The sequence below is a fragment of the Mesocricetus auratus genome, unplaced genomic scaffold (assembly GCF_017639785.1).
Source record: "Mesocricetus auratus isolate SY011 unplaced genomic scaffold, BCM_Maur_2.0 Super-Scaffold_100014, whole genome shotgun sequence".
In the NCBI taxonomy this organism is placed as follows: Eukaryota; Metazoa; Chordata; class Mammalia; order Rodentia; family Cricetidae; genus Mesocricetus; species Mesocricetus auratus.
The window spans coordinates 40,990,330-41,017,580 of record NW_024429197.1 but is presented as its reverse complement, the minus strand read 5'-3'; the positions used below and the strand labels follow the sequence as shown (position 1 = coordinate 41,017,580).

Sequence of the window (27,251 nt, the reverse complement as noted above, 5' to 3'; positions counted from 1 at the left end):
TGAATGATGCAGTGGGGAGGAGAGAGTGTGTGAATGATGCAGTGGGGAGGAGAGAGTGAGTGTGAATGAATGATGCAGTAGGGAGGAGAAAGTGTGTGAATGAATGATGCAGTGGGGAGGAGAGAGTGAGTGAATGAATGATGCAGTGGGGAGGAGAGAGTGTGAATGAATGATGCAGTGGGGAGGAGAGAGTGAGTGTGTGAATGAATGATGCAGTGGGGAGGAGAGAGTGAGTGTGTGAATGAATGATGCAGTAGGGAGGAGTGAGTGTGTGAATGAATGATGCAGTAGGGAGAGAGTGAGTGTGTGAATGAATGATGCAATGGGGAGGAGAGAGTGAGTGAGTGAATGAATGATGCAGTGGGGAGGAGAGAGTGAGTGTGTGAATGAATGATGCAGTGGGGAGGAGAGAGTGAGTGAGTGAATGAATGATGCAGTAGGGAAAGAGTGAGTGAGTGAATGAATGATGCAATGGGGAGGAGAGAGTGAGTGTGAATGAATGATGCAGTGGGGAGGAGAGAGTGAGTGTGAATGAATGATGCAGTGGGGAGGAGAGAGAGAGTGAGTGAATGAATGATGCAGTGGGGAGGAGAGAGTGAGTGTGAATGAATGATGCAGTGGGGAGGAGAGAGTGAGTGTGAATGAATGATGCAGTGGGGAGGAGAGAGTGAGTGTGAATGAATGATGCAGTGGGGAGGAGAGAGAGAGTGAGTGAATGAATGATGCAGTTGTTAGTTTGGTCTAGAGCAAGCTCACCCAGGGCTGGGAATTTGGCAGATCTGTTCTAGAGCACCAACCAGGCAGCCAAAGCATGTGGGTATAGTTAGAGGAATGCTTTGTGAATTCTATTCACTTATTTATTTTGAGGGAGCTGAGACAAGGTCTTACTCTGTAGTTCAGGCTAACCTAAAGTCCACCAGATATCCCAGGCTGGCCTTGAACCCATAGCAATCCTTCTGCCTCGGTTTTCCAAGTGCTAGGAATGCAGGCATGAGCCACCATGTCAGCTGGCGTGAGAATTCCTCACCCCGCCTCCCAGTCAAGTCACTTTTCCAGAGCATCCCCAAGATCCTGGCTTACCTGGTGCCGGGTGTGCCCGGGACGTCAGACGCTGGTACACTCTGCAGAGGTGACTGTGCAGGGGCTGCAGGACAAGTGGCACTGGGTGGGGTTCATGAAGAAGAGGGAGCCACATGATGCCAGGAGGAAGACAGAGGGCTGTGGATGTGTCTGTGGGCTGACAGCGCGGTGAGCCGGTGCCTCCGGCAGTCTGGCGGGTTTCCCGCAGCACACATCACAGCTCTCCCCTTACAGAGCTGCTGAGGACTTCGTGCGGCACTGGGGACCGTGCTCAGTGGTCTGACTTTCATCACAATATCTTAGGTGTGAGGCCTGAGAAAGACTCAGTGTCTTTTGATAGCATAGAAACTGACCTAGGGTGCAGCTTGGAATTCCTGCCTAACAAACACAAGCCACAGGGGCCTGGTTTTATAATTCCTGGTACTAGAAAAATTAAGTTTAAAAACCCCTCTGAGAAATCTTCATAGTATTCCAGTGACGCTGGGGGTGTGAGCCACTAGAGGGCACCATGTCCAGCAGCCATCATGTATTACACTTTAGACCCTTAGATTCTTATTTTTTAAGAAGCCCAAAAATGCCAGGCATTGGTGGCGCATGCCTTTAATCCCAGCACTCGGGAGGCAGAGGCAGGCGGATCTTTGTGAGTTTGAGACCAGCCTGGTCTACAAAGCAAGTTCCAGGACAGCCTCCAAAGCCACAGAGAAACCCTGTCTCGAAAAACCAAAAAACCAAAAAAAAAAAAAAAAAAAAAAAGCCCAAAAATTAGTACTTCAAGAGCGTCATTGCCGGTGAGTTCTAGGCAAGCACTTCCCGCTACTTCCGATTGTACCAAGGCCAGTTCCGAGCTTCCGTTGATGTTTGAGATGCCCACTTTCTCGAGGTCACCCTGGCCTCAGCCCCTGTGGCTATTTTCTGCACCTCTGTACCTCTGGACCGAGGATGCAGGCTGGGTATGGATGCTGAGATTTACATCTCATACCAAAAATACCTGGGCCGGCCCTGACGAATCTCGGCCTGATAGTGTTCTCCCTTGCAGGGTTAGATGCCCAGGAAAATCCCAGCAAAGAGCACGGGCTCTTGTGCTTTTAATGGCCCACACTCCCGGAAACTCTTTTGACTTCTCGTTCTCCAAGACGTAATCCCCCAAACCTTCTTGGGTGATTTGTGTTGTTTTGATTTGGTTTGGTTTTTGACTTTTCAAGATGAGTTTCTCTATGTAGCCCTGGCTGTTCCAGAACTCACTCTATAGCCCAGGCTAGCCTCCGGAACTCACAGAGATCCGCCTGCCTCTGCCTCCCAAGTGCTGGGATTAAAGGCGTGCGCCACCACCACTGGGAGCCTCCCAAACCTGATTCTTAAGAGCTACCCAACTTGTGGCTCATGTAATAAAAACATACACAAATGACTCAACTCGAGAGTTTAATCGAACAGAGTGACCTACTGCGAACAATGATGCCGAAGTTGCATTCCACTTTGCTCTCAAGTCATTTCGTGTCCCAGTCACTGCAGCACAAGCCAGTGTGTCTGATGAAGTAGCCCTTTCTCAGGGAGAACAGCTTGGGAGGTGAACCCCGGTGGAGGAGGAGAAGGAATTGCAAGCCGAGAGAGAAACGCCGTCGGACGGGGGGGCGCTTGGCGGGGGGAACATGGGGTGGGATGTGAGGGCGGTGGGCGGGGGGAACACGCCCTGGCCGCAAAGGTCAGTAGGCGAGGGAAACACCGAGTGGGGTGTGAGGGCGGTGGGCGGGGGGAACACGCACTGACAGGGAAGGGAGGAGGGCGGGGGGAACACGGTGACCGGCTCGTCTCTCAACCACGCCGACTGCTCCTTCGGCCTGGGGGACACAGCCTCCTCCCTGGCCTTCCGGTCCCTCGGCTCGCCTTGCTTAGGTAGCTGCATCTTCCCCTCCTGTTGGTCTCTGTGAATGGGCAGGTGTCTGTTCCCGCTTCCTTCGGTGGGTGTGTCTTCTCGAACCGTCGGCCGCTGTTCTCCTTGCCTTCTCTGGATGGTGGAAGGACGAGACCCCCTCTTCTTCCTTCCTGTTGGCAGTTTGGGGTGGGCAGGTCACATGCTTCTCATCTTGACCTCTTCCTCCTTGGAGAAGTTGGGACTCCTCCTGCAGGCCCCTGGGCTGCGCCGCCTCAGGCCTGTAATTACTGCGCGCTTAATAATAACCACACCTGGACAGGGGTACAAAAGACTTCCATTAACCGTCTGGGGGGAAAATCTAAAATTAGGCAAGCACTTGATAAGTATGGCAGCCCTCCTAAACGTAGTGGGCTCCTACCTATCACCCAGGAAGTCTGCGCTTAGCCTCAGCTCTAAGCGACAGTGTGTCCACAGCACATTACGCCTAACAAGAGGTGCACGTCTAAAAGGCATACCTGTTTCCGACCAGGTTAATGTTTTGAAGGGCCGTGGTTGAGTAGGATGACATCAGCCGTATTTCCCAACTGTCCTGTTCCTCTGGGGAAAGAGGGGAAAGGGTGCCCGTCCGCATGAGGTGGAGGCCAGACCACAGATCCCAGGGTGGGATTGTTACCGAACCTAGGAGGAGCCTGTGCTCCAAGCCATCTTGATAAGTCAGTTAAAAGAGCCTGTTAATAGTGGAAAGCAGGAAAGGGAGACGTATCTGTGCAATGTGACTACACTGGGAAGAGTGACCACACGCACAGCCCATCTTTGGGTCCTGAGGTAAGACTGACGCCTCAAGAGAGGACCACGGATACAAACATCTAAGCAGTCCTGGTCAGCGCAGCTCCCCACCACTGGCCTTCATTGTCTGTGCCTTCAGCTCATCCTGTAAGGGTTAGGACTGTGTGGTGTCTCTTTCCTGAAGACAGTTTTCTCTCTCAGGCTGGCACCTTTTGCTTCTCCCAGCATAAGATTCCTGGGGAAATTTCCATTTTGTTGGAGTCCATTGTTTCTGCCTAGCCAGTTATAGGCTAGGGAACCAGAGGCCAGAACACCTGGAGTTGCAGAGACCATGGTACCCAAGGTTTCGTTGAGGACCTCTAAGCCCTGTGTCATGCCCTCCCCACTCTGACCATCGCTGTGTCTCGTTGCCCCTCACAGGACGCCTACTGCATGCCTCCCTGAGGGAGTTCTCTCCCTTGTCTCCCCGAGTCCCATCTCTGTTCTCAGAACCCAGTGAAGCCGAAAACCAGTCCAAGATTCACTTGATAAAGGAAAATAGAGTATGTTTCCTGTCAGCCTGTTGGCCTTCCCCTGCTTCCCCAAAGGACCCCAGGCTTACCTCAGACCACAGTCCCCAGTCCCTGGTGTTCAGAGGCAAGGCTGAGCAGGACACCTAGCTCACACCTCAGTGTTGAACTTGTACACCACTGACCTAACCCTTGGAGAGTAGCTCCTCCCCATTCCCAGGCGAGGCCCCAGGGAAGGTTTAGCCCCTGCCTATCCAGTTACTTGTCAGTCAGCTCTCAAGGCAAATGTGCTGGCTACAAATGTCAAGCCTGGAAAGTCTTCCTGCAGGTGGCAGGTTTGCGATCCTGGTCTCCCCACCAAAGAAGCATACTGTCCTTCAGATTTACCACTTGGTCTGAGGGTACCACTCCTATAAGATTGACATGAGGGTTCTGGGTGATCCCCTAGGATTTACTGGTGGCTAAGAAGCCTTTTAATTTTCGAGCTAGTTGTGAGGAGGAAACTGCAGGCTTTTTTATTTTCTAGTTGGATGGTAACTTCATGATGAGTATAACTGGGGACACAGCTATGTCTGAAAAGTCAATTCTGTAACTCTTTTCCCTCAGGCTGGGTGATTGCTTCCCAACATCTGATTAAAGACTACTAGATTTGCTGGTCTGTGGTGGTGCACGCCTTTGATCCCAGCACTCGGGAGGCAGAGGCAGGCGGATGTCTGTGAGTTCAAGGCCAGCCTGGTTTACAGAGGAAGTTCCAGGACAGGCTCCAAAGCTACAAAGAAACCCTGTCTCAAAAAAACAAAACAACCAAAACAAAAAGGAAAAGAAAGAAAGAAAACAAGGCATAAACAGGCGATGTTCTCGTGGCTTTCTGGCTCTGCCCAATAGGAACATGACAGTCACATCCACACATCTGGAGTGACCACTAAATGCTGATTCTCATGAGATCCCAGTGTTTTTGACTATGTTGTTCTGCTCCATAAGCGTTCAGTTCTAAAAGAGTTAGGAACAGAAGTTAGGAGGCTGAGGCAGGAGGATCTTGAGTTCCAGGCAAGCCTAGACTACACAGGAGACTCCTCTCCCCGCCCAAAACAGAAACCCACAGGACAAGAGCATGGCAAGTCTGGGAAATGAACTTTATTAAATAAACGGTGACCACAGGAGCAACAGCAGTACGCGAAGAACCTAACCTCAGCTGCCTGCGGCAGTCCTGGGTACACAGTAGAGGAACAAAGGGAAGCCTTAGCGTTCCTGAGGTAGGATTCGAGGCCGTCTTGGTCTGGCTGTCCTCTGGTTGATGTTGTCTTGGGCCACTTTCTCAGGATTGGCCATGCAGAGCTTGCTCTGCCGGTGCCGACCATTCAAGTCTGTTGTTCCTCAGGGCCAGATTCGCTTTAAGTGGAAAAAAGACTCAAGACAGGAAAAGAAACAAGATGGAGTCACAGACCTAACTGAGGGCTGGCGAGAAGATGGCTGAGCAGGGAAAGGCACTTGCTGCCAAGCCTGAGCTCCCGAGTTCACATGTGGGGATCCACACGGGGAAAGGAGAGAGCTGGCCCCACAGGATGTCCTCCAACCTCCACACACGCACGATGGCATGTGCAGGTTCCTCCTACCCACAACACACACAGAGTAAACAAATGTAAAGAGAAAAACTGGGCGCTAAAGAGAGGCTCAGCAGTTAGTAAAGGCACTGGCTACTCTCGGAGAGGACCAGGGTTCAGTTCCCAGCACCCACATGGCAGCTCACAACTGTCTGTGACTCCAGTTCCAGGGGATCCAGCGACCTCACCAGACACACATGCAGGCAAAACACCAATGCACTTAAAATTTTTTAAAATGTCATTAAAATAGAAAGCAAAATCCTAGGGCGTTGGCGGCTCACGCCTTTAATCCCAGCACTCAGGAGGCAGAGGCAGGCAGATCTCTGTGAGTTCAAGGCCAGCCTCGTCTACAGAGTGAGTGCCAGGATAGTTAGAGCTGTTATGCAGAGAAACTTTGTCCCCCCCCCCAAAAAAGGCAGAACTCCAGCTGGGTTAGTACCTGGGGCTCCTTTAAGCCCCCTATCATTACTGAATTTCTGTGGAGCCAGGCCTGCCTAATTGCTATAACGGACCAAAAGCCCGTCTCCATGGGACCAGGTTCTCCAGAGGGAGCAGCTACTTTGTGGGGCATCAGTCTGCTGCTCATGGAACATGAGATAAGATAGGAACAACCCACAGACACGCAAACACTCACTGCCACAATTCCTGACAAACAGCTTAGAAACCCAGAAGAAAGCAGGAAGAATTAACCGAAACAGGGACTGGAGAACAGGACTGCTGTCTAAGCTGGATTGTGTAGATAACCCCAGGGAGGAGACTCTAGAAGATTGAGAGGTGTGGGAAAGGAGAAATGGACTTAGAACTGTGTGTGTGTGGGGGGGGGGTGTTCACTTGCTTGCATTCCTGTCCCAAGCACAAAAGGACCGTGCTGAAAGGTTTGGAGCAATAGAGTACCTTTGCATATCTGGGGAGATGCCTGGGGGCGGGGTAAGAGAGAGAAAAGGACGACAAGTGAAGAGATTGCAGAAGCGTTGGTGTTCCATAGCAGGAGGTACCAAGGTAGCCGCTCAGATCGAGCACCTGTGTGGATAGCGCCTCAGCGCACGCCGCAGATTGACAGCACCAGCCACAGCAAGTTTTCAGTAGAGTGCCTTGTTGGTTCATAACAGGGAGCTGGAGGTGTCACCTCCTAAGAAGAGAAAAATGAAAGGAAAAGTTAAGTGAACGGGGTGGGTTTGGGGGTCAAGAGTTTGGAGGGGAAGTAGGGCAGGACTGCATGGTGTTTGCACGTGCTCTAAGAGTGGAGCCCAGCCCCCCCACACACACACACTAGGTATGTATGCACTCTGAGCTACAGCCCCGATCCAAATTTGGAGTTGTCCTAACTTTGATGAGCTGAGGGATGGGAAATGAAAATCTCAAGCTGGTGATTGGCCAGCGCACACAGCTGAATTGTAAGCACACTGTTGGAATTTAAAGCCAGGGGAATGTATGTGCTGTCTTTTGAGCCTGAAGCCACCCGGGCCTGTGATTGAGTCAGGAGGTCAGATAGCAAAGAGCAGACCCTAGCAACAGCTGGGAAGCCAGGAGAATGCGGGTCAGGCAGGCTCAGGCCGGGGTGATGGGTGGAAGCTGGAATAGAGTGTTTGTAAAGACAGTGTGCCTTAGGAGCAGGCAGTGCCCTTGGGGCTCTGGGCATGCTACTGATGACAGTTCAGCATGCTACTGGAAGACAGGCTTGCATGGTCTGGCAGGGAGCTGGCCTTTCTTCTTGGGTTTTTATCTTAAACATCTCCCCATTTAGTCACCATTCTTCCCACGAATGTATTTCTAGAACACTCTGCATCTCCTTGTAACTTTTTTCCCTCATCTGGGATGATTCCCAAATGCATTCTGACCGCTCCTTTTACCTGTTGCTGCTTTTCGAACTGGCAGTGCTACTGTCACAACTGAGGCACGTGTGCCCTCTGTTGGTCTGTTCTGAAACTGCATCCAATCAAGCTCCCTTCCACTCTTGCTGGCAGACTTCTAACAGGGTCTGTGCAGTATTGCAGTCAGCTCTCCAGATCCAGGGTTCTATTCTGGGGGGGGGGACAGAGGGACAATGAGGTCACCATGCTAAACGCGGAATGTTAGGAGAGCTGCCACAGGGTAGGACACCTTGAAGGTTTTAGGAAGGACTTCAACTTGTAGTCCCAGGGCGTCTGGTTCTCTGCAGATGGCTTCAGACAGAGTCTGGAGTCATCGGCTCCATGTTAGCGTGGTTCTGGCTGCTGCAGAAAAGTGAGGTCGGGCAGCTAGTGAGACAGCTCCGCTCAAACTGCACACAAGATAACTTACTTTATGGTGCAGCCTGCAGCATCTAAGAGGTCTGTGGGCTTTGAGAACAGGCCGCGGTCATCTGGGATGTGGAAGGCTGCAGAAGCACAGGCTGGAGGCATGTTGGCTCTGGGTTCCTGATGGACACCACTGGGGAGCTCAGTGGGGACGCATCACATGGATTCGGGCTTAAGTACGGTAGAGCCGGAGATAGAGTTGGGGATTATCATCCCCAGACGGTATTTAAACTCTGCATGAGACACTGCAGATCAAAAAGACAGGGTCTGGAAGAGAGGATGGCAAGGTCGGAAAGGTGGAAGAGTAGTAACTGGAGCCGGGCCAGGTGGCACCAGCCTGTGGTCCAGCAGCTGCTGGGAGGCCCAGGAGGGGCTGGCCCACAGACAGACTGTGCAGCTTAGGGAGACCCTGCCGGCCCTGTTGAAGTCTTTAAAAGGAGGGACTGGGGACAAGGTGAGCGATAGTGTAGGTAGGAGCCTCTGGCTTCAGTCCCCAGTTCACAAAAGAATAAGGAAGGGGGTGGGGAGGGTCAAATGAAAGAAATAGCTTACAGGAGAGTCAAAGCCTCCAGCCCAGCATGGAGGGCCACACGGAAATCCCAGCACTGGGGAGGCTGCATTGGGAAATGGGGGAGAAGAAAGGGAGAAAGACGAGAGTGAGAGGAAAGAGAAAATGAACAATCCATTCTGTCCAATGCTACATGCAAGTTGAATGAGGGTTATAATGCAACCATGGTTTCTCCAGCATTTTTGCAACTTATAGTAAAATACCTTGTCATCCCCAGGTTGTGGCAGACACCAATATAAGTGCCATAGCGACTCAGCTTGAAATCATGTCTGCAGGCTCCCAGCTTGGCTCTCCAACTGCTGACCACCATCCAGAAGACATGGAGTGAGTAGTCTTATGTAGAGTGGCCTAGCCCCTGAGTGTCAGGTTCTAACCTGTGATCTCAGAGCAGAGGAATGTGCATGCTATGTTCTCCTGACCTAGATGAGCTCTGACAAGGTGCCAAGACTGCTCTGTTTCACACAAGGCTGTGTTCCACCCTAGGATCCTTTGGAGACCATGGTAGGGCCTGTATTCACACTGCTTCTCATTGGCTTGACACAAGCCTATGAATTCTGTCCTAAGAAACTGCAGGCTTACAGCCCAGGTCCTCCCTGCTCTAAGATTCAAGGAGTCACATTTCTTTAACTCACTCAGCTAAGGTGAAGTCTTGCTGTCCCCTTTGCTAGCATGTGTCATTACAGCTAGTCATTGCAAAGTTGTTCATTAAAGCAATGTTTCAAAGCCGGGCGGTGATGGCGCACGCCTTTAATCCCAGCACTCGGGAGGCAGAGGCAGGCGGATCTCTGTGAGTTCGAGGCCAGGCTGGACCGACAGCCTCCAAAACAATACAGAGAAACCCTGTCTCGTAAAAACCAAAAAAAAAAAAAAAAAAAAGCAATGTTTCCAGAACTAAAATGATGTACGAGTAAGAGCAGGAGGCCAGCATGATGGCTCAGCATGTAAAGGCACTTGCCACTAAGTCTAATGACCCGAGTTCAATCCCTGGGTCCCACATAGTAGAAGGAGAAAAGCAAATCTCACACTCGCCTGTGTATGTGCCTGCACACACACTCCAAGACCCTGTTCGTGGAGACTCCGAGGAGAAGGTCCCCTGTAGATCTGGGCATCTGGTCTCAGCAGGTTCCCTAGGGTCATTGGACCAGACAGGCAGAGAACAGCTGCACTTGGAGCACTCTGCCTGAAGCTGCCGTCACTGCACTGTCAGCACCTGGTCACGTGTGTACTCAGTAAATGCTGTTGGTGGACTGTTCACTTAAGGAGCTCATGATCACAGCCATCCACAAGGGGCTAAATGATACTTTTGGGTGTGTCTAGTAAAGAAAGAATATTAAGGCGGTTCTACTTTTTTCCTCATGATACATGCCATCAAATATGACCAAATAGGAAAATGAGCATTTTCAAGGTACTCTTTAAAACAAAGTCGAGTTGGAGAGGTTAGTGCTGGAGCTTAGCTGGTAGAGTACTTTCCTAGCATTACAATGCCCTGGTTCATCCTCCGTACCACATTGAACTGAACATGACAACACACTTATAATCCCAGTACTCAAGAGGTTAGGACAGAAGGACCAAAACTCCAAACCCATTTTGTTTATATAGCAAGCTTAAGGTAAGCCTGGGGTACATGACATCCTGTCTCTCAAAAGAAAAAAAGGAAAGAAAAACCAGCTGGCTCTGTTGGCTCATACACGTAGTTCCAGCACTTGGAGCTGATGCAAGGGCTTTGCAAGGCAAAGGGCACCCTGAGATGCATGTGAAAATGATGTCTTTATAGAAGGGTAGGGCTGCCCCTGTCATGTGGTCCTTTTCTCTAACACACAGCTCTGGCAGGGGCTGTCAGCACAAACAAATCCACAGCTAATACCTGAGTGTCTTTAAAAACTGGTTTCTGCCAGGCACAGTGGCTACACCTTTAATCCCAGCAATGGGGAAGCAGAGGAAGCACTCTGCGAGCTCAAGGCCAGCCTGGTCTACATAATGAGTTCCTGGACAGCCAGAGTTACATAATAGAGAAACCCTGGCATTAAGAAAGAAAGAGAGCTGGGAGATGGTAGCTCACACCTTTAATCCCAGCACTAGGGAAGCAGAGGAAGACAGATCTCTGTGAGTTCAAGGCCAGCCTGGTTTACTTAGTGAATTCCAGGACAGCCAGGGCTATTGTGAGAAACCCTGTCTCAAAAAAGAGAGAGTCAGAGACAAAGAGAGAGGGAGGAGGGAGAGAAAGAAAAGAAAGAAAGAAATGTTAAGGCATGGCTTGAGAAGGTACCCCAGAGGTTAAGAGCACATACTGTTCTTCAAGAGGACCTGAGTTCAGTTCCCAGCACCCATGTCAGCAGTTTGTAGACACCTATAACTCCAGTTCCAAAAGATGCAGCACCCTCTTCGAGACTCCACAGGTATTTAGATTCACACACACACACACACACACACACACACACACACACACACACACACACAAACACTAGAGATTATTTCCAGAGAAGAAATATTAAGGTATTATGAGATAAATGGACATGCTAACACATGCTCCAGATTGCCAGTGGGCCCAGGAATGCAGGTCCCTAAGGACTTGGTGGTCCTGAGGCCAGTTCTAACATGCTAACCTTGAGCACCTCATTTCTCTTTGGCAATAGGGGCCATGTCTGCAAAAGCAGCCAAAATCAGGCTAGATCCTGAACTGGGTCATTGCTCAGCAAACTCAGGAGGCTGCAGAGAGAGAAAGGCACTGTGATGTCATCACTGTTCCTTGTAGGGACACTTCATTATTTCAACAGATGTGTACTGAGTACCTCTCTAAGGTCAGGCACTGCACTGAGTCCTGAGGGTCTAAACACGGGAATGTTTGTAAAGATGTGACCCTACCTAGGCTTAAAGGAAAAGTAGACCTGTAAATTCATGGCTGTGGAAGGGCTAGTAAGGGAAATTAAGTTCAGGGAGCTCAGGGCTCTTGAAGCCATTGCCGAGGGGCCTGACTTGGGGTGTGTTTGTTGGGGGGTTGGGGGCCAGTAATTGGAGAAGCTGATGGTGAGTTTTGAAAGAATCAGGCTAAGCAGGGTAGCATTCAAAGCCATCCACAATTTGTACACCTCAGGCTATAGCAGTAGACAACTACTATTAAAAAAAATCAAATCACATCAACAAGCAAGGACTATTAGTGTCAACCAGATGGAAACCAACCCAAAACTAGTTAGGCTAAGTTTAATCAGAGCAGCATAATCGAAGTTTTCTGACATGTGAGTGGCTGTGTTCATAACAGGTGACTGTCTCTCAGACATGCATGCTGCCACAAGGCAAGGTATGCTGCCAGTACAGAGTGTGTGCCTCCTCGAGCCAGGCAGACATGGTGCTAGACACCTGTGATCCCTGCACTTGAGGAGCAGCCGCAAGAGGATCACTGTGAGTTCAAGGCCTGCCAGACTGTACGGCACAGCTTTGTCTCAAAAGGAAGAGGAAGAATGGGGCCCTCCCACCACAAATCAGATGGTAGGGATGGGGACCCCAGACTTCTTTGGGTTTTTACCCTTTGGATAGTATAGTATGGGGAGAAGGGCTGAGGTGTCGCTCAGTTGGTACAGCACTTGCCTGCTATGCATGAAGCCTTTGGTTTGGTTTCCAGACCACAAAAAAACAAGCCTGGTGTTCCAAGCCTCTAATCCCAGCCGTTGGGAGTTGGAAACATAAGGGCCAGAAATTCAAGGTCACCCTTGGCTACACTGCCAGTTCAAGGCCAACACTGGCTACATAAGACCCTATGTCAAAAGAAAACTAGTATTTAGGAATAATAAACTGGCCTCAGGTAAGCTGAGGTTAGATGGCTTGAGCACATGTGTGTGATTTGAATTTCAGTAATGCTGTCTGAGAGAGAAGACTTCCACACTGACGAAAATCTCAGTCACGTATTCGGAGCGGGTTGTCTTTACCCGTCCTGCTTCACACTGGTGACACACTTCTCCCCTCTTGGGTTGTAGTTCCTGTTTCTACAGCAGTGACCCTGAGTTTGCTGGGAGCACATGGGTAGCTAGGACAGGAGGAACAGGTAGAGATGTGCAGTTACAGTAGGGTGGAGGGAGGGAGACCAAGGGCAGAAAGACTGGGCCCACCCTCCCGAAGGGTGGAGAACACCCTACTCCAGGTGGCCTTGGAGGAGGGTCTTCCCACCCTGGGAGGAGAGCTGGGGACACGTGTTGCCAAGCGTTAGCCTGCCACTACTGGCTCGGGGTTCATCTGGGGACGGCAGGCTTCCATCATGCTGGCACGACCTCTGTGTTGCCGACTATGCAGTCCTCACATCTGTCTTTGAACAAAATAGGCCAGATTTTAAACCACAGGATAGTTCTCGATTTTTGACTAAGATAAGGTTAAAAGCTTATCTGTGATCCTGTGATCCCAGCTCTCAGGAGGCCGAGGAAGAAATCCTGATTGCCGTGAGTTCAAAGCTAGTCTAGGCTACAGAGTGAGTTCCAGGTCAACCTGAGCTACAGTTCAAAGCACGCTTCAAAATGGGGACGGGGGTTTGGCGAGAAGGCTCAGTGGGTAAAGGCACTGGCTGCCAAGACTGGCGACCTCAGTTCACCCCTGGAACCCATGTGCTAGAAGACAGAGTAAGCACTAAAAGTTGTCCTCTGACTTTGACATGTACACAAGCACATTAAGTACATATATTACATGTAACAAACACATTAAAAATTAGGCCAAGCAGCCAGGCAGTGGTAGCACATGCCTTTAAGAGTCTCTTGCTCTACCGACTGAGCTAGCCGGGTGGCAAGCACACACTTTTAATCCCAGCACTCAGTAGACAGAGGCAGGCAGCTCTGTGAGTTCAAGGACAGCCTGGTCTACAGAATGAGTTCCAGGACAGCCAGAGCTACACAGAGAGACCCTGTCTTGAAAAAAGAAAATTGGGCCCAACCTTGTTGTACATGCTTAGAATTCTAGCTTCTTAGGGGGCTTAGGCAAGAGCATTATAATCTCAAGGCCAGCCTGAGCTACGTGGTGACCCTCCATAACTTAACAATACCTTGTCTCAAAAATAAAATAAAATAAAAACGGGCTAGTTGTGTAGCTCAGTGCTACAGCTCCTAGGAGCCTAGCAGGTGCAAGGCTGTTGGTACTATCCCCGGTCCCACACCACACACACACACACACACACACACACACACACACACACACACTCACACACACACAACACACACGCACACACAGAAAAGAGGCCAGCTCAGGCTACACAACAAGATCCCATCTGAATAAAACAAAGCAAATGAATTAAGAACTAAGCATAGAGGTGGGTATAATAGCTGAAGTAAAAAATCTCGGAGCTTAGGAGGCAAAAGCAAGAGGTTGAGCTGTCGAAGGCCAATCCAGCCCACATAAGAAGGAGGAGGAAGGCGCCGTGCATAGGGTAAGGTGTGTTGCCATTGCAGTGAATGTTTTAATTAGGCAGCGGTGGACGCTGCGAGCGAAAACTCGACACCTCAAGAGCACTGATGAGCTGGCGCGGCATGAAAAGTGTCCAGCAGCATTTCCAGACTGCTTCCTGAGAGTCGGATTTGACAAAACAGCACTCATGACTTTGCAGTGTGGAAGTCTCTCTCAAATCTGTGTGCTTCCCTTAAAATGAACGCCCTCAGTGTCTGCTCTCAAATTAAACAGCATGTGTTGTGCTTTCAGAACACCTGCACCTAAGATTATTACTTTGGAGAAAGGCTCTGCAGGATTGGGGCTTAGTATTGTAGGGGGTTATGGAAGTCCACACGGAGACCTGCCAATATATGTCAAGACTATATTTGCAAAGGTATTTTTTCTTTTTACTGTTCTTTTAAAATCAAAGCTAGTGAGATTGTAAGTGCTTTGTACTGGTTTGCTGTGGTTTGTGCTTAAGGGGTTGGGGTTTGGGTATTTCATTTAGGTCTCATAGGAAACCCCGACCCGGGGAGGGAAGTGTCAAGACTGGGATCCCAGGCAGCAATTTTCTCTGTACTCCAGTGGAAGCTGGCACTCAGATTAGAGCAGCATCTTCAGCAGCAGCAGCACCCGCCCCGGGGGCTGACTCTGGATGCATGCGTTACCCTAGGCTGCAAGGGACTTAGCTTTCTCCTGTAAGAATGAAAGTTGGGGTCTTGGTGTGGTGGCACACACTTTGATCCCAACACTAAACTAATGTTCAGGAGGCAGAGGCAAGTGGATCTCTGTGAGTTCAAGGCCAGCCTGGTCTACAGATCGAGTTCTCGGACAGCAAGGGAGAGAGTGAGGGAAAGATGTCCTGGGGCTATAGAGCTGGCTTAGTGGGCCAGGTGCCTGCTTTGTAAGCATGAAGACCTGAGTTGAGATGCCACCCACAGAAGGCGCACTGTGGGGCAGAGACAGGCGATCCCAGGTTCTCAAGTCAACCAGTCCAGCTGAATTGGTGAGCACCAGGTGTGAGAGACACTATCTCAGAAAATAACAGTGGAAATAAAAAAGGATACTGATAGAGGAAGATACCCAACCATTAGCCGCTAGCCTCCACAAAATCATGCACAGGCAAGCACACATGTGTACACACACAGTGTCAGGCAAAGAAGGAAGGGTTAGAAGCTCTGCAATCCTCAGGTCACTACGAGGTTGTAGAGATTAAGATTGCCTCTGCAAGGTACTTGATACATTGGTCTAATAGCAAGTCCTAGTGACTCAGGAGTTAACACTATTTCCAAACCAGGTTCAGGCACATACCTGTAATCCCAGCACTCAGGAGGCTGACACAGTGATGACTGTATGTTCAAGGTCAACCTGGGCCACATTTTAGAACCTGTCTTAAATAAAGGAAGCAAAACAGCAAACAAAACCTCACACTACTCCCAGCATGCCCCGGGGAATCAGTGTCCACTATTCCCCTGCTTCTACATGGCTTCTAGAGTAATCGTTTTTAATATCACTGTGAGCTGTAGATTAGCATTTAATTTTATCGTAAATTTTGAAGACATTTGAAAAGTACTTAGGATAAACACCCCAACTTTTTCTTTCAGTTATTTATTTGTGAGTTTATTTTTTGGCTCATTCATGCTGTGACCCAGGCTGGTCTTGAACTGTGTTACCTGATCCTGCTGCTCCTGCCTGTGCCACCACACCTGGCTTCTTACCACATTTTTTTTTTTTTTTAGTTTTTTGAGACAAGGTTTCTCTGTGGCTTTGGAGGCTGTTCTCACTCTGTAGACCAGGCTGACCTCGAACTCACAGAGATCCGCCTGCCTCTGCCTCCCGAGTGCTGGGATTAAAGGCGTGCACCACCAACCCCCGGCTTCTTACCACATTTTATTCAGTGGTAAAACTGCAATAATTTATTCATTAATTGATCCAGTGGCTTTCTATTGAATTGTGTTCCTAAAGAAATAAAGATTCTTGATAAAAATACTGTCTGAAATTCTCACAGAACTAAAAAGTGTTTTTAATATTTATTTATGTATTTATCTTTTTTTTTTTTTTTTGGTTTTTTCGAGACAGGGTTTCTCTGTGGCTTTGGAGGCTGTCCTGGAACTCGCTCTGTAGACCAGGCTGGTCTCGAACTCACAGAGATCCGCCTGCCTCTGCCTCCCAAGTGCTGGGGTTAAAGGCGTGCACCACCAACGCCCGGCTTATCTTTTGAGACCGTGTTTCTCTGTGTAACAGCCCTGGACCAGACTGGCCTCAAACTCACAGAGATCCACCAGCCTCTGCCTCCCAAGTGCTGGGATTAAAGGTATGAGCCACCATGCCCAGCTAATTTTTAAAAATGAAAAGGTTTTCTTCTCTCTCTCTCTCTCTCTCTCTCTCTCTCTCTCTCTCTCTCTCTCTCTCTCTCTCTCTCTCTCTCTCTCTCTCTCTCTCTCTCTCCCCTCTCTCCCCTCTCCCCGCCCCTCTCTCTCTCCCCCCTCCCTCCCTCTCTCTCTCAACAGGGTTTCTCTGTATAGCTTTGGCTGTCCTGGAACTCACTCTGCAGACCAGGCTACCCTTGAACTCACAGAGATCCACCTGGCTCTGCTTCTGCCTCCCGAGTGTTGGTGTTAAAGGCATGTGCCACCAGCATCTGGCAGAAAAGGTTTTCAAAGAAGTAAAGATAGATCCTTATCTTCCTAGAAAGTTTTGCTTATATTAACACAAGCCTGCTTGCACAGATCTTGCCTGCTAACTGGGCTCTTGAATCAATGGGCATTTGCTTTTGGATGACACTAGACAGCCACATCTGTCCCTCTTGGTAGAGTGTGGTTATGGCACACTAGACAGAGTGGGAATCATTTATCTAATGAACTGCAGCTAATCAGAGGGGAGGGAGCTAATCACAGGCAGCTTCACAGTGCATCGGTGGTACCCAGCCTGAGGTGGATATATACACTCTATCCTCTAAAGACATGTGGAACACTTCAAGTAGTTGTGACCATTGTTCTCAAGGGGCGCTGTTAGAAACAGTGTGGTTGGGGGGCGTCATCAGAACACATAGCTGAAAGTGACACCGATATGTAATATTGGTGCGTTTAAAAGCACCCATCTCCAGGCTTGCTGGCATGTGTCTGTTATCCCAGCATTTGGAAGACCGCGGCCTGGGAGAGTGGCTTAACGTTTGAGGCTAGTTTTGTCTAAAACTAAATAAATAAATGGAAAAACTAAAAACCAACAAAGAAACAAACCATCATCGGCCAGAGCGGGATGACCCCAGTGGGAGGGGAGAGTGTCCTAAAGTGCTGAGGGAAGCCCCTTCAACTTCCCCTGGAAAGGCCTCCCATGGAAGCCCGCAAGTGAGAATAGCATGCTGGAGGTGACTATTGGCTGTCCTTTCTTTTGTGTTTGCTTGGGGGAGTTGTTTCACTTTTGAGGTAGGAGTTCGTGTAGCTCAGGCTGGCCTTGAACTCACTGTGTAGCCAAGGATGGCCTTGATCCCCCACTCAACGCCCCATCCCCAGTACCTGGATTGTAGGCATGAGTCACCACACCTAGCTTGGTTTTTGGTTTTGTTTGTTTGTAATGTTTTTATTTTTTAAGGAATGTGCCATTTTGCTTTGCTTTGCTTTTCAAGACAGGGTTTCTCTGTGTAGCCCTGGCTGTCCTAGAACTAGCTCTGTGGATCCCCCTGCCTCTCTGCCTCCCAAGTGCTGGGATTAAAGGCATGTAACCACCACCACCACCTGGCTGGAATGTTACTTTTTAAAAAGTGAAATCTACCTAAAAATTAAAGTTTCTGAATCTAAAAGAAGAAATGTCTAAGCCCTGGCTCATAGCCCACTTAGTGTAGTTAGTCTTGGTAGAAGACTTTCCATGGGGCTGTCAAGATGGCTCACTTTCCTGCAACCCTGATGGCTTGTGTTTGACCCCCAGAACCAACGTGGTGAAAGAGAGGACTGATTCCCAAAAGTTGCTCTCTGACCTTCACACATGCACTGCGACACACACACAATGTGAAAATATTCTGAAAGCATATTCCAATGCAGCTAATAACAACAACCATTATTTCTGGCCCTATAGCACTGGAGATAACCGAATCTTTCTCTTTCTCATTTTGCTTGTTAAATTTGGCCGGGACATCCAAATTATAAAATAAAATAGAGACTCAGTACACCTAAAGCTGACAGATCCCCGCCCCCATAAAGCTTTTCTAAGATGACCCTGACCTTGTTTTTCCCACACAGAGCGCAGAACCCATGCTGCCTTCACGTGGGACATTCTTTCCCTCACACGCTCCCTTCTCAGGCTTCTGGAGCTGTGAAACATAGGGTGTAGGTTTATACATCAAAATTTCCGTTTCCTTGAATAAAAGGCTATTTAATGTAGCCCCTAGTGACTCTTCACCGCTCCAGGAATGTGACCTGTCTACATCAGAGAGTCCATCCCACCAGCAGGCTCGTAGGGTACTGCCAGTCAGGTGTATGCTTTCTTGAAAACTTCAAGTTCATGAGCTGGAAAGATGGCTCAGGAGTTAAGAGTGTGTGCTGATCTTGTAGAGTCCGGCTCCCGGCACCCAAGTCCCCAAATCAGGCGGCTCATGACTGCCTGGAGCTGCAGCTGCCGGGGAGTTGAGTGATCTGGTCTCTGGCCTCCCTCAGGCACCTGCTCTCATGTGCACATACCTACACACAGGCACGTAGTTTTTTAAAGAAACCTTAAAGTCAGAGCCACCTGAAGTCTTAGTCATCTCAGCAGCCAACAAAAAATAGATAGGCCTTCTCAGAAGGTAGAGACAGGTGATCGCTGTGACTCCGGGGCTGGCCTGGGCTACATAGTGAGTTCTAGGCCAGCAGAGTTACATGGTGAACCCTGTAGAAAAGAGAGAGAGAGAGAGAGGGGGAGGGAGGGAGGGAGGGAGGGAGGGAGGGAGGGAGGGAGGGAGGGAGGGAGGGAGGGAGGGAGGGAGGGAGGGAGGGAGGGAGGGAAAGGAAGATAGATGATGATGATTCAGACTAACTCAGAAAATTTAGGGGCAGTGCTTGGAAGCCCTGGCAGTCTGCAACATGAGTTTGAACATGATGAGCGTACAGACGGAATGTACCAGATCTGAACTCTTCAGATCAGCTCTGTTTTGGGTTTGGGTTGTTTTACTCAGATTATAGAGTATTTATATATATGGAAGGAAATTCACTGGAGCGTCATATATACGTGTGTGTGTGTGTGTGTGTGTGTGTGTGTGTGTGTGTGTGTAGATAATTTCATGCAATATTCCTAGTAATTTTGTTTTGTTTCCTGCTCACAGGGAGCAGCTGCTGAGGACGGCCGATTAAAACGAGGTGACCAGATCTTAGCTGTCAATGGCGAGCCCCTGGAAGGTGTTACTCATGAGCAAGCCGTCGCCATTCTGAAGCAGCAGACAGGGACTGTAGCCTTGACTGTGCTGCCGTGAGCACTGATCCTGGTCATGACGTACGGAAATACACAATTCTGTGGCTTCCAGTTGGGATGAAAAGTTGCCTCAGCTAAAAGTCAGCATCGTCACTGCTCCGATTCTGTTTACAGAGACTGGAGCTGCAGCCTCTGCTTCCTGCCCTCATCCCTCCCACATCCTTCCCACAGAGGCTTAACTGCAAGCTCCCTCGGTTTCATCTAATGAGTGGAAGCAAAGGTTTAGCTTGTCATCTTAACTCGTGATTTACTTATGCTAATTTGTCTCTTCAAATAAGGCAGAAAACATTAGCAGTGCAATTAACTTCCCCACAATGAACTGTTCATACTCTGCTGCTGGGAATTACTGCAGTCTCTTCCGTGTGTCTCACAGTCAAGTCGATCTCCACTCCCTGCCTCTAGCTACATCTGTTGTCATTGGTGATTTTGAGGAGTCCATTTGTAGATTCTGTAGTCTACTCAGCATTCTGAAAAGGTTTGTTTCTGAGTTTCACACGTGCACACTGCTCATCAAGTGTGCCTTGATCCCCACAGAAGCAAGTAGTCCTGAATCCTCGCCACGCTAGCTCACATTGCTGGAAAGCTACACGGAGTGATGGGCATCTTAGCAGGTGGGGTCACCCATCCCCCTCCCACCCGTAGACCACACTGGAGAGATGAGCAAGTCTGGGCATCCTCGGCCTGACTCAAAGTGAGTGACAAGTTCGGTTTGCTTTCCCTTACCTCCACACCAGCCTGCACAGTAGCTCAGCCCCAAGTCAATGTGCAGCATTTGAACATAGAAAAGGATCAGTGACCTGGGAATCAGCGCTCAGCTTGGGTTTCCCAGTCTCCTCCTCCTCCTATTGGCTGCAGCTCTGCAGCTAAGAAAGCTACTGTAGCAGAAGCCGGAGAGGACTCCTAGAGGGATATGGGCTGGGAGGGGATGCTAGTCACTGAGTTCTGTAGGATCTTCTGTTGAAAACAAAGAAGCCCACCCTGAAAGGTGATCACAGGGTCAGCATTGACTGTATTCCAGCTTTGTTTAACTATAACTCATGCTGCAAATTATTCAATAATCACCTGGACTTAATGGGCCCTAATGTAAAATGGTATTTAATCAGTGAGGATTTTAACTGAGACTCCCTTTGAGTAGATGTAATCACAAAGTGCATTAACTCTTGCTGTAATATTTTTGTGGCTATTCCAAAGTGCAGAGTGCCTCAGGTTTATGTTGACAATGCATCTCCATGACTGGTATTAAGGTTTTTGAAATTCCATAGGGTTTTTAGAATTTCTAATGTATCTAAGATACATGGCTTTGTTAGGATCCCGTCTCCCAGTTCATGAGAAGCCACCAGCTTCAGTGTTCTGTGTGAATGATACCTGTATGAACATCTCAAGCAGCAGAGACCAAATGAAGCCCAGATGAAAATGTACCTTAAAAGATAAAGATAGCTGCATTAATGCTTTCTAAGTGTAATTTTGCTTAATTTTGGTGGAATGACCTTAAATACACATTTTGAAATAATGCATGTTGTTGCATCTTTCTTTACACATGATCCTTTTAGGCATGCTCCTAAAAGTCTGTCAGTGAGGTAATTGTGGGACTTCATGCATCAGGTTCCTCAGGACCCTGCCCTCTCCACAGGACTAGTGAGTAATTGCTGTGCCAAAAAGGTTTGTCGCCATCAGAATTTACAATACACCAAAAAGACAGTAATTTGCAAAAGTCGTTTTCTTAAAATCACGTGTTATTTTTTGACCACTTAAGTCTATTATTAATATCATTAGCTGGAGTTAGCCCAAGAGGTAAATGAACGAGAAAAATAAAAGTACAGAATGCTTTTTTTTTTTCCCGAGACAGGGTTTCTCTGTATTGTTTTGGAGGCTGTCCTGGAACTCGCTCTGTAGATCAGGCTGGCCTCGAACTCACAGAGATCCGCCTGCCTCTGCCTCCGTAGTGCTGGGATTAAAGACGTGTGCCACCAATGCCCCAGCCAGAATGTTTTTATGTGTAGATATTTCTGAATCAAGGCAGCTGACTAAGGAGCAGGCAGACACATGACTTATGGTGTACACATTTAATCTCTGCATCTAACTTCATTTTGTCCTTTAGAACAGCTCTTCAGTGTCCTGTTAGGATCTTCAGTCTGGGCTGGGAATGTCGCTCAGTTGGTACAGCGCCCTCTTCTGACTTCAGAGGGCACTGCAAGCACGTGGTGCACAGATCCATTTGCAGGCAAAACACCTATGCATACAAGTGAACTATATTTAAAAATTAAAATATTTTTAATAAGACTTATTTATGCGTGTGTTTGCCTGCATGAGTTTATGTGTACTAAGTGGGCCAGTACAGAACCTCGCATCTCCTATCCCTGGAGTTACAGTTGTGAGACACCAGCGGGTGCTCTCGAAGAGCAGGAAGTGCACTTAACGCCTTAGCCATCTCTCAAGCCTTCAAAATTTCAATCTCGTATTCTTTCTAAGATATACTTCATTATTTTTAGCTATGGGGGCAGTGTTCACATGATTGTAGGTTCCCTTGGAGGCATCAGATTTCTTAGGAGCTGGAGTTAGTTGTGAGTCAACCAGCATGGGCTCTGGGAACTGAACTCAGGTCCTTTGGATAGCAGTAAGTGCTCTCAAAAGAGCCATGTCTCCAGTGTTACGATAAAGCTCGTGGGGAGTCTTGCAGGTTCCATGGCAGGAGAGGGTGACTGAGGCTGAGGGACAAACAGAGCTTAGTGAGAAGTTTTATTAGAAACGGGGGGGGGGGGAAGGGGGTATGAAAGAGACAGGGAGAGGAGGGATTAGGGAAGGGAGAGGAGGGGGAAGGGAGGAGAGGAGGGGAGAGAAGAGGAGGGGAGGGGAGGGAGAGGGGAGGAGAGGAGAGGAGACAGGAAAAGTCCTGTCTGCCCCAGGAGAACAGCAGGAGAGAGAGAGAGAAGAGCATAAATGGGCGGGGTCTGTCTTTTAAAGGGGTCCTTTGCACCTGCGTGCAGACAAGCAACCTTGGAACCCTGGGCTGACCAGGGTACTGCCTGAGTGCATTCTCCCAGGTGTCAGGAGCAGGCCAGCACAGTGCCTGAATCCTTACATCCAGACCCTTTGTTTCTTTGAGTTTTTGTTTGCTTGTTTGTTGTTTGTTTTGAGATGGGGTTTCAATAGAGTAGAATGACCTCAAACTCAGAAACCCACCTGCCTCTGCCTCTTAAGTGCTGGGGTTACAGGCATGGGCCATCACACCAGCCTGAATTCTTTTTCATAAAATGAAAAGAAATCTTTTACAAAAGAAACAGCTGGTTTTGCTTACAGGGATGCTTCCCTGCCTTCTTGCATCCGTGGAATGCACGACTTTCCTATCAGTTGGAATCCTGCCCTGTAAGCTTCGGTAATCTCCCATCCAAAGTCCCAGCCTTCTAAGCCATCGGCTTCAAAACCCACCAGCTTGGGAGAAAGCGCCATTTTAAAGAGAATGAAGTCAGACTCAGGGAGAAACCCACACCACAAGTTTTAGACTTTACTCCCCAGAGCCTTCTTTTCTATATTTAATGCTTTTTAATAAACATAAATTCTGCTTCATATCGGCTCCTCTTCTTGAATTCTTTTCTGCATGGAACCAAGGATGAGGTTTTATCTAACTGAGGGAACTCGGACTGCTGAAACCGAGAGGTCCAGGCAGGCCAGGCCACCCCGCTTAGGCACCTTCTAGGCAAGAATGAGATCCAGGCAAGAGCGCCCCATCCTTCTAAACTTGCTCCCCTGCTGCGGGGCTTTGGAGTTAGAAGCATGCGATACCTCAGATAACCGCGCGGTGGCGCAAGAGACACCATGCGTCTGAAGCTTTTGACCAGCGCTCCTGGCAGGTAGGTGGACAAGGAATCTGGAAAGAAGGATCCGCCTGCCGTGAGTGGTTTCATGACTTCTCCGAAACCCAGTTCTCAGAATGTCAGGCTCACAGCCAACCAGGCTCTCAACAGACAGCACAGGAAGGATTATATCCCGCGGAATTGGTTTTAGCCCCTAAGGCCAGGTTCCACTGCCTTCCGGTTGTCTGTTTCCCATTGACCAGCTGCGATAGTTGCCCTTGACCACCGTTCAGCAACACATGAATGTGAGTGTGTGGGTGCTTGTGGCCTCACCCCTACTTCTAGGATGGGCACTGTTGGGAGCCTTGTTGCTAGAACTTAGGTTATTGTGTGTGTGTGTGTGTGGGTGTGTGTGTGTGTGTAGCACATTCTAAATGCCATTGAGGAGCTCAGAGGACAATTCTGTGGCATTGGTTCTCTTTTTCCTTTACGTGGCTCCTGGAATGAAACTCAGATTGCCAGGGCTATAAGGCAAGCCCTTTCACAGATGAGTCCCCTGTTGTCATCATGTTGTCCCCACCCGTTCTACTCCCCCACTCCCACCCCCGGCTGTCCTGGAACAAACACTCTGTCGACCAAGCTAGCCTCGAACTCAGAGATCTGCCTGCCTCTGCCTGGGATTAAATCTTGTGTTGGGATTAAAGGTTTGCATCATCACCGCTGGTTCTTTTTATTTAAGGGGATTCATTAATGTGGTTACTTAGATGACAATGCCCCCCCCCCGGCTCATTTGTTTTAATAGCTGGTCCCTAGCTGGTGGAACAGTTGATTCAGAGGTGTGGCCTTGCTGGAGGAGGTGTGCCACTCATTGGAAGGGCTTTGAGGTTTCAAAAGAAGTTCCGGGTCTCTTTCTCCACCTCATGGCTGTGTCTCTAGATGTGTCTCAAGCAACTGTGTCCCAGCTGCTGCTCCAGAGTCACGCTGCCTGCCTGCTGCCATGCTTGCCGCCAAGATGGCCATGGACTCTAGCCCTCTGAAACCGTAAGCCCCCTTTTAAACTGCCTTGGTTATGCTGGCTCATCACATCAATAGAAAAGTAAAAAGGACGACAAGGTCGAAGAGGAAGTAAATCATCTTAAAAGTTCACTTACATGAACTTGGTGAGGTTTTACTATTCCCTAGCTAGCTGTGTGACCTAATACAGCCCACCTTCTACCTGAGTCCAGCCACCCAGAACCCCAAAGTCTCTAACTCAGGACAAATGACCAGCACACCCTTCTTTTTGAGACAGAGTCTCAGTATACAGGTCTGGTGGTTCTGAAACTCAAACAGTGTGTAGCAGGGTGGCCTCCAGCTCATAGAGATCACTTGCCTATTCCTCTCCAGTGCTGTGATTAAAGGTGTGTGCCAACACATCCAGCAACCCACCCTTCTCTTTTTATTTATTCATTTTATTTTATGTATATCACTGGCGTGTGTGTGTGTGTGTGTGTGTGTGTGTGTGTGTGTGTGTGTGCGCGCGCGCGCGCTTTGGTGTCCTTGATGTCAGGAGCCGAGGGCATTAGATCCTCTGAAACTAGAGTTACAGGTTGTTGTAAACCACCTTGTGGGTGCTGGGAATTGAACTTGGGTGCTCTGAAGAGCAACGAGTGCTCTTAACTACTGAGCCATCTCTCTAGCACTAACCTTCTGCTTTTTGTTTTTGTTTGTTTGTTTGTTTGTTTCTCAAGACAAGTTTTCTCTGTGTAACAGCCCTCGCTGTCCTGAAACTAGCTGTTTCAGGCTGTCCTCGAACTCACAGAGATCCACCTGTGTCTGCCTTGCTAGTGCTGGAATTAAAGGCATGTGCTACCACCACCCAGCTAGCACCAACCTTCTTAATCTTGCAGAAAATGTGGTGCACCTTTAGTGATAGCATCTGGTCAGCTGTGGCAGGAGGGGTGGGCTCCCTTACATTATTACATTATTTCTTCATTCAACAAGAGGCTGTAGAACATGCTAGTCATTGCCCTGGACATCGCGAATAAACATGTGAGTGAGAAGATACAGGTCTGGTCTGGTTGGAATTACATTTTATACAGGAATGGAGAATAGAGACACAGAAAAAGGAAACTTGACTGGGAGTCAAGAAGGAGAACGAACGAAACAGGGCATGGTGTGTTTCTGAAATCCCAGCACTTGGAAGGCTGAGGCAGGAGGAGTGCCTGGAGTGTGTGGTCAATCTGAGCTGCCTCGGAAATCGAAGGCTATCCTGGGCTACAAAGCGAGATATTGTCTCAAAGAAGTGCGAGAGTGAAAGCAGAGATCTATCTATGGTGGAGCTTTGAGCTAGGAGGCATGTGTCTTCTTCAGGAAGGGTAGACTCAGAGGCCACCTAACTTTTTGTTTTTGTTACGAGACAGGCCTCACCATAGTGCCCAAGCTAGCTCCAATCCCTATGCACAAAGGTGTTGCCACCATCCCTGCAGGAGTTAATATTTGACCTGAGACCCGCGGATGGAAAAAGCGCTGCTTTGGAAACACTGAGGCAGTGCAGATTGGTGTTGTAACTCAGCTGAAGAATGCACCCAAGGCCCCATACACCCTGCCCCCAACTTCTTGGTTCTCAGGTCTGCAATCCCATCTCTAGGGAAGTGCTGGCCAGAGGATCTGGGGTTCAGAGTTCAGTACTTATGGAATTCGGGGTTGAGGAGAGTCTCTTAAAACATGAACTGGGAAAGGAAGCCCCAGAGAGACAGCTAGTGCAAAGGCCCTGGGGCAGAGAGATGAGGGTCAGAAAAGTACAGAGAGGAAGGCCGTCTGCCCCATCCAGTGACAGCAATAGCAACCGGCTTCAGGAAAGGCGCCTACAATAACTAACACCAAGGTTCTGTCTAGGCGCTTAGTGTAGTTGGGACCAGAACCTGAAGTCAGGACAGGGATGTGTGTGTGTGCGTGTGTTCCCCGGCTGGTTAGCGTGAAGCCAGAGATCAGCGTTGAGGCTATTTTAATTTGCAAAAATTTGCTCCCTAACTGGCCTCCAGAGTGTATGGGCTATGGGCGTGGGCCACCATACCCCGCAGGCTCAGGCCCTACTGGGAGGGGGCTAGGGAAGCCGATGGCGAGGGGGGTTGGGCCTAGAAACCTGCAAACTTCGCAGAGGGAGGGGAGGAGTCAGCAGCGACGACCGGCGAGTCCCTCCAGCGCTCAGACGCCCCGGCCCGCTTTTGTTGGCGTGTGTGACCTCCGGCCTGGACCTCGTGGCTCCCAGGTAAGGCTGCTCAGGACTAGGCCCCAGATGTCCCCGTGCTTCTCACCCTGCTCTGCCTGGCCAGCCCCGGGGTGGGGAATGAGAATCGCTCCTCCCGGAAAGTGGGGACAGTGAGACACCGGGGCGGCAGCCGCGCGAGGTGAGCGGCCGCCGCAGGCAGAGCTTTGCAGAGAGCCTGGGGACCCGGGCTCTCAGGCCCTTCCTAGCCTCCACCTTCCAACGCTCTCCTCGGTGTCTTTGACTGGGAAGGCGTTTCCATCAGTTTCATTGCAAAGTGTGCTAGGAAAATAGGCAGAATTCTTTGTCAAGTCATTAAAGGTGTTACGTTAATGTACCCTAGTACACAGGGCAGAAGCCACTGTCCTCTGGCCTGCCCTTTGCCTCCTTGAATTCAGATCCGGATTGTTCCCTCCTCCCTACCCCCACCCCTAGTGCCCTGTTAATAACTTGTGTATACTGTTCAAGCAAACTCACATCTAAGGACTTTTAGTGTTGACACGTGGGTGCTTTTCTGCAAACTAAACCACAACGTGACCTGGGATGCGCACTTCATTCCAGGTGCTGAGAGACGCGACTGTGGGTTGGACGGAACAAGTCCTGTGCTGCGGAGAGCTGGTTCCTTAAGGCCACCTTAAGGAACTGTGGGTAAGCCGCAGTGTGCTCGTGGGCACGGAGAAGGGCCCT

General features: G+C 49.3%; 1 protein-coding gene across 6 annotated transcripts in view; it reads left to right on the top strand.

Moving 5' to 3' along the window:
- Positions 1-21,036, top strand: part of Patj (PATJ crumbs cell polarity complex component) — a 309,593-nt gene extending 288,557 nt beyond the window's left edge. For 5 of the 6 annotated variants that reach the window (XM_040757130.1, XM_040757129.1, XM_040757133.1 and 2 more), the window contains 3 exons: positions 8,908-9,014; positions 14,358-14,481; positions 19,381-21,036. In XM_040757130.1, the coding sequence (XP_040613064.1) occupies positions 8,908-9,014; positions 14,358-14,481; positions 19,381-19,527 (378 nt within the window). In that variant the 3' untranslated portion in view covers positions 19,528-21,036. The remainder of the gene's footprint in view (positions 1-8,907; positions 9,015-14,357; positions 14,482-19,380) is intronic. The other variant, XM_040757131.1, reaches the window with a different exon arrangement.
- The last annotated feature ends 6,215 nt before the right edge of the window (positions 21,037-27,251 follow it).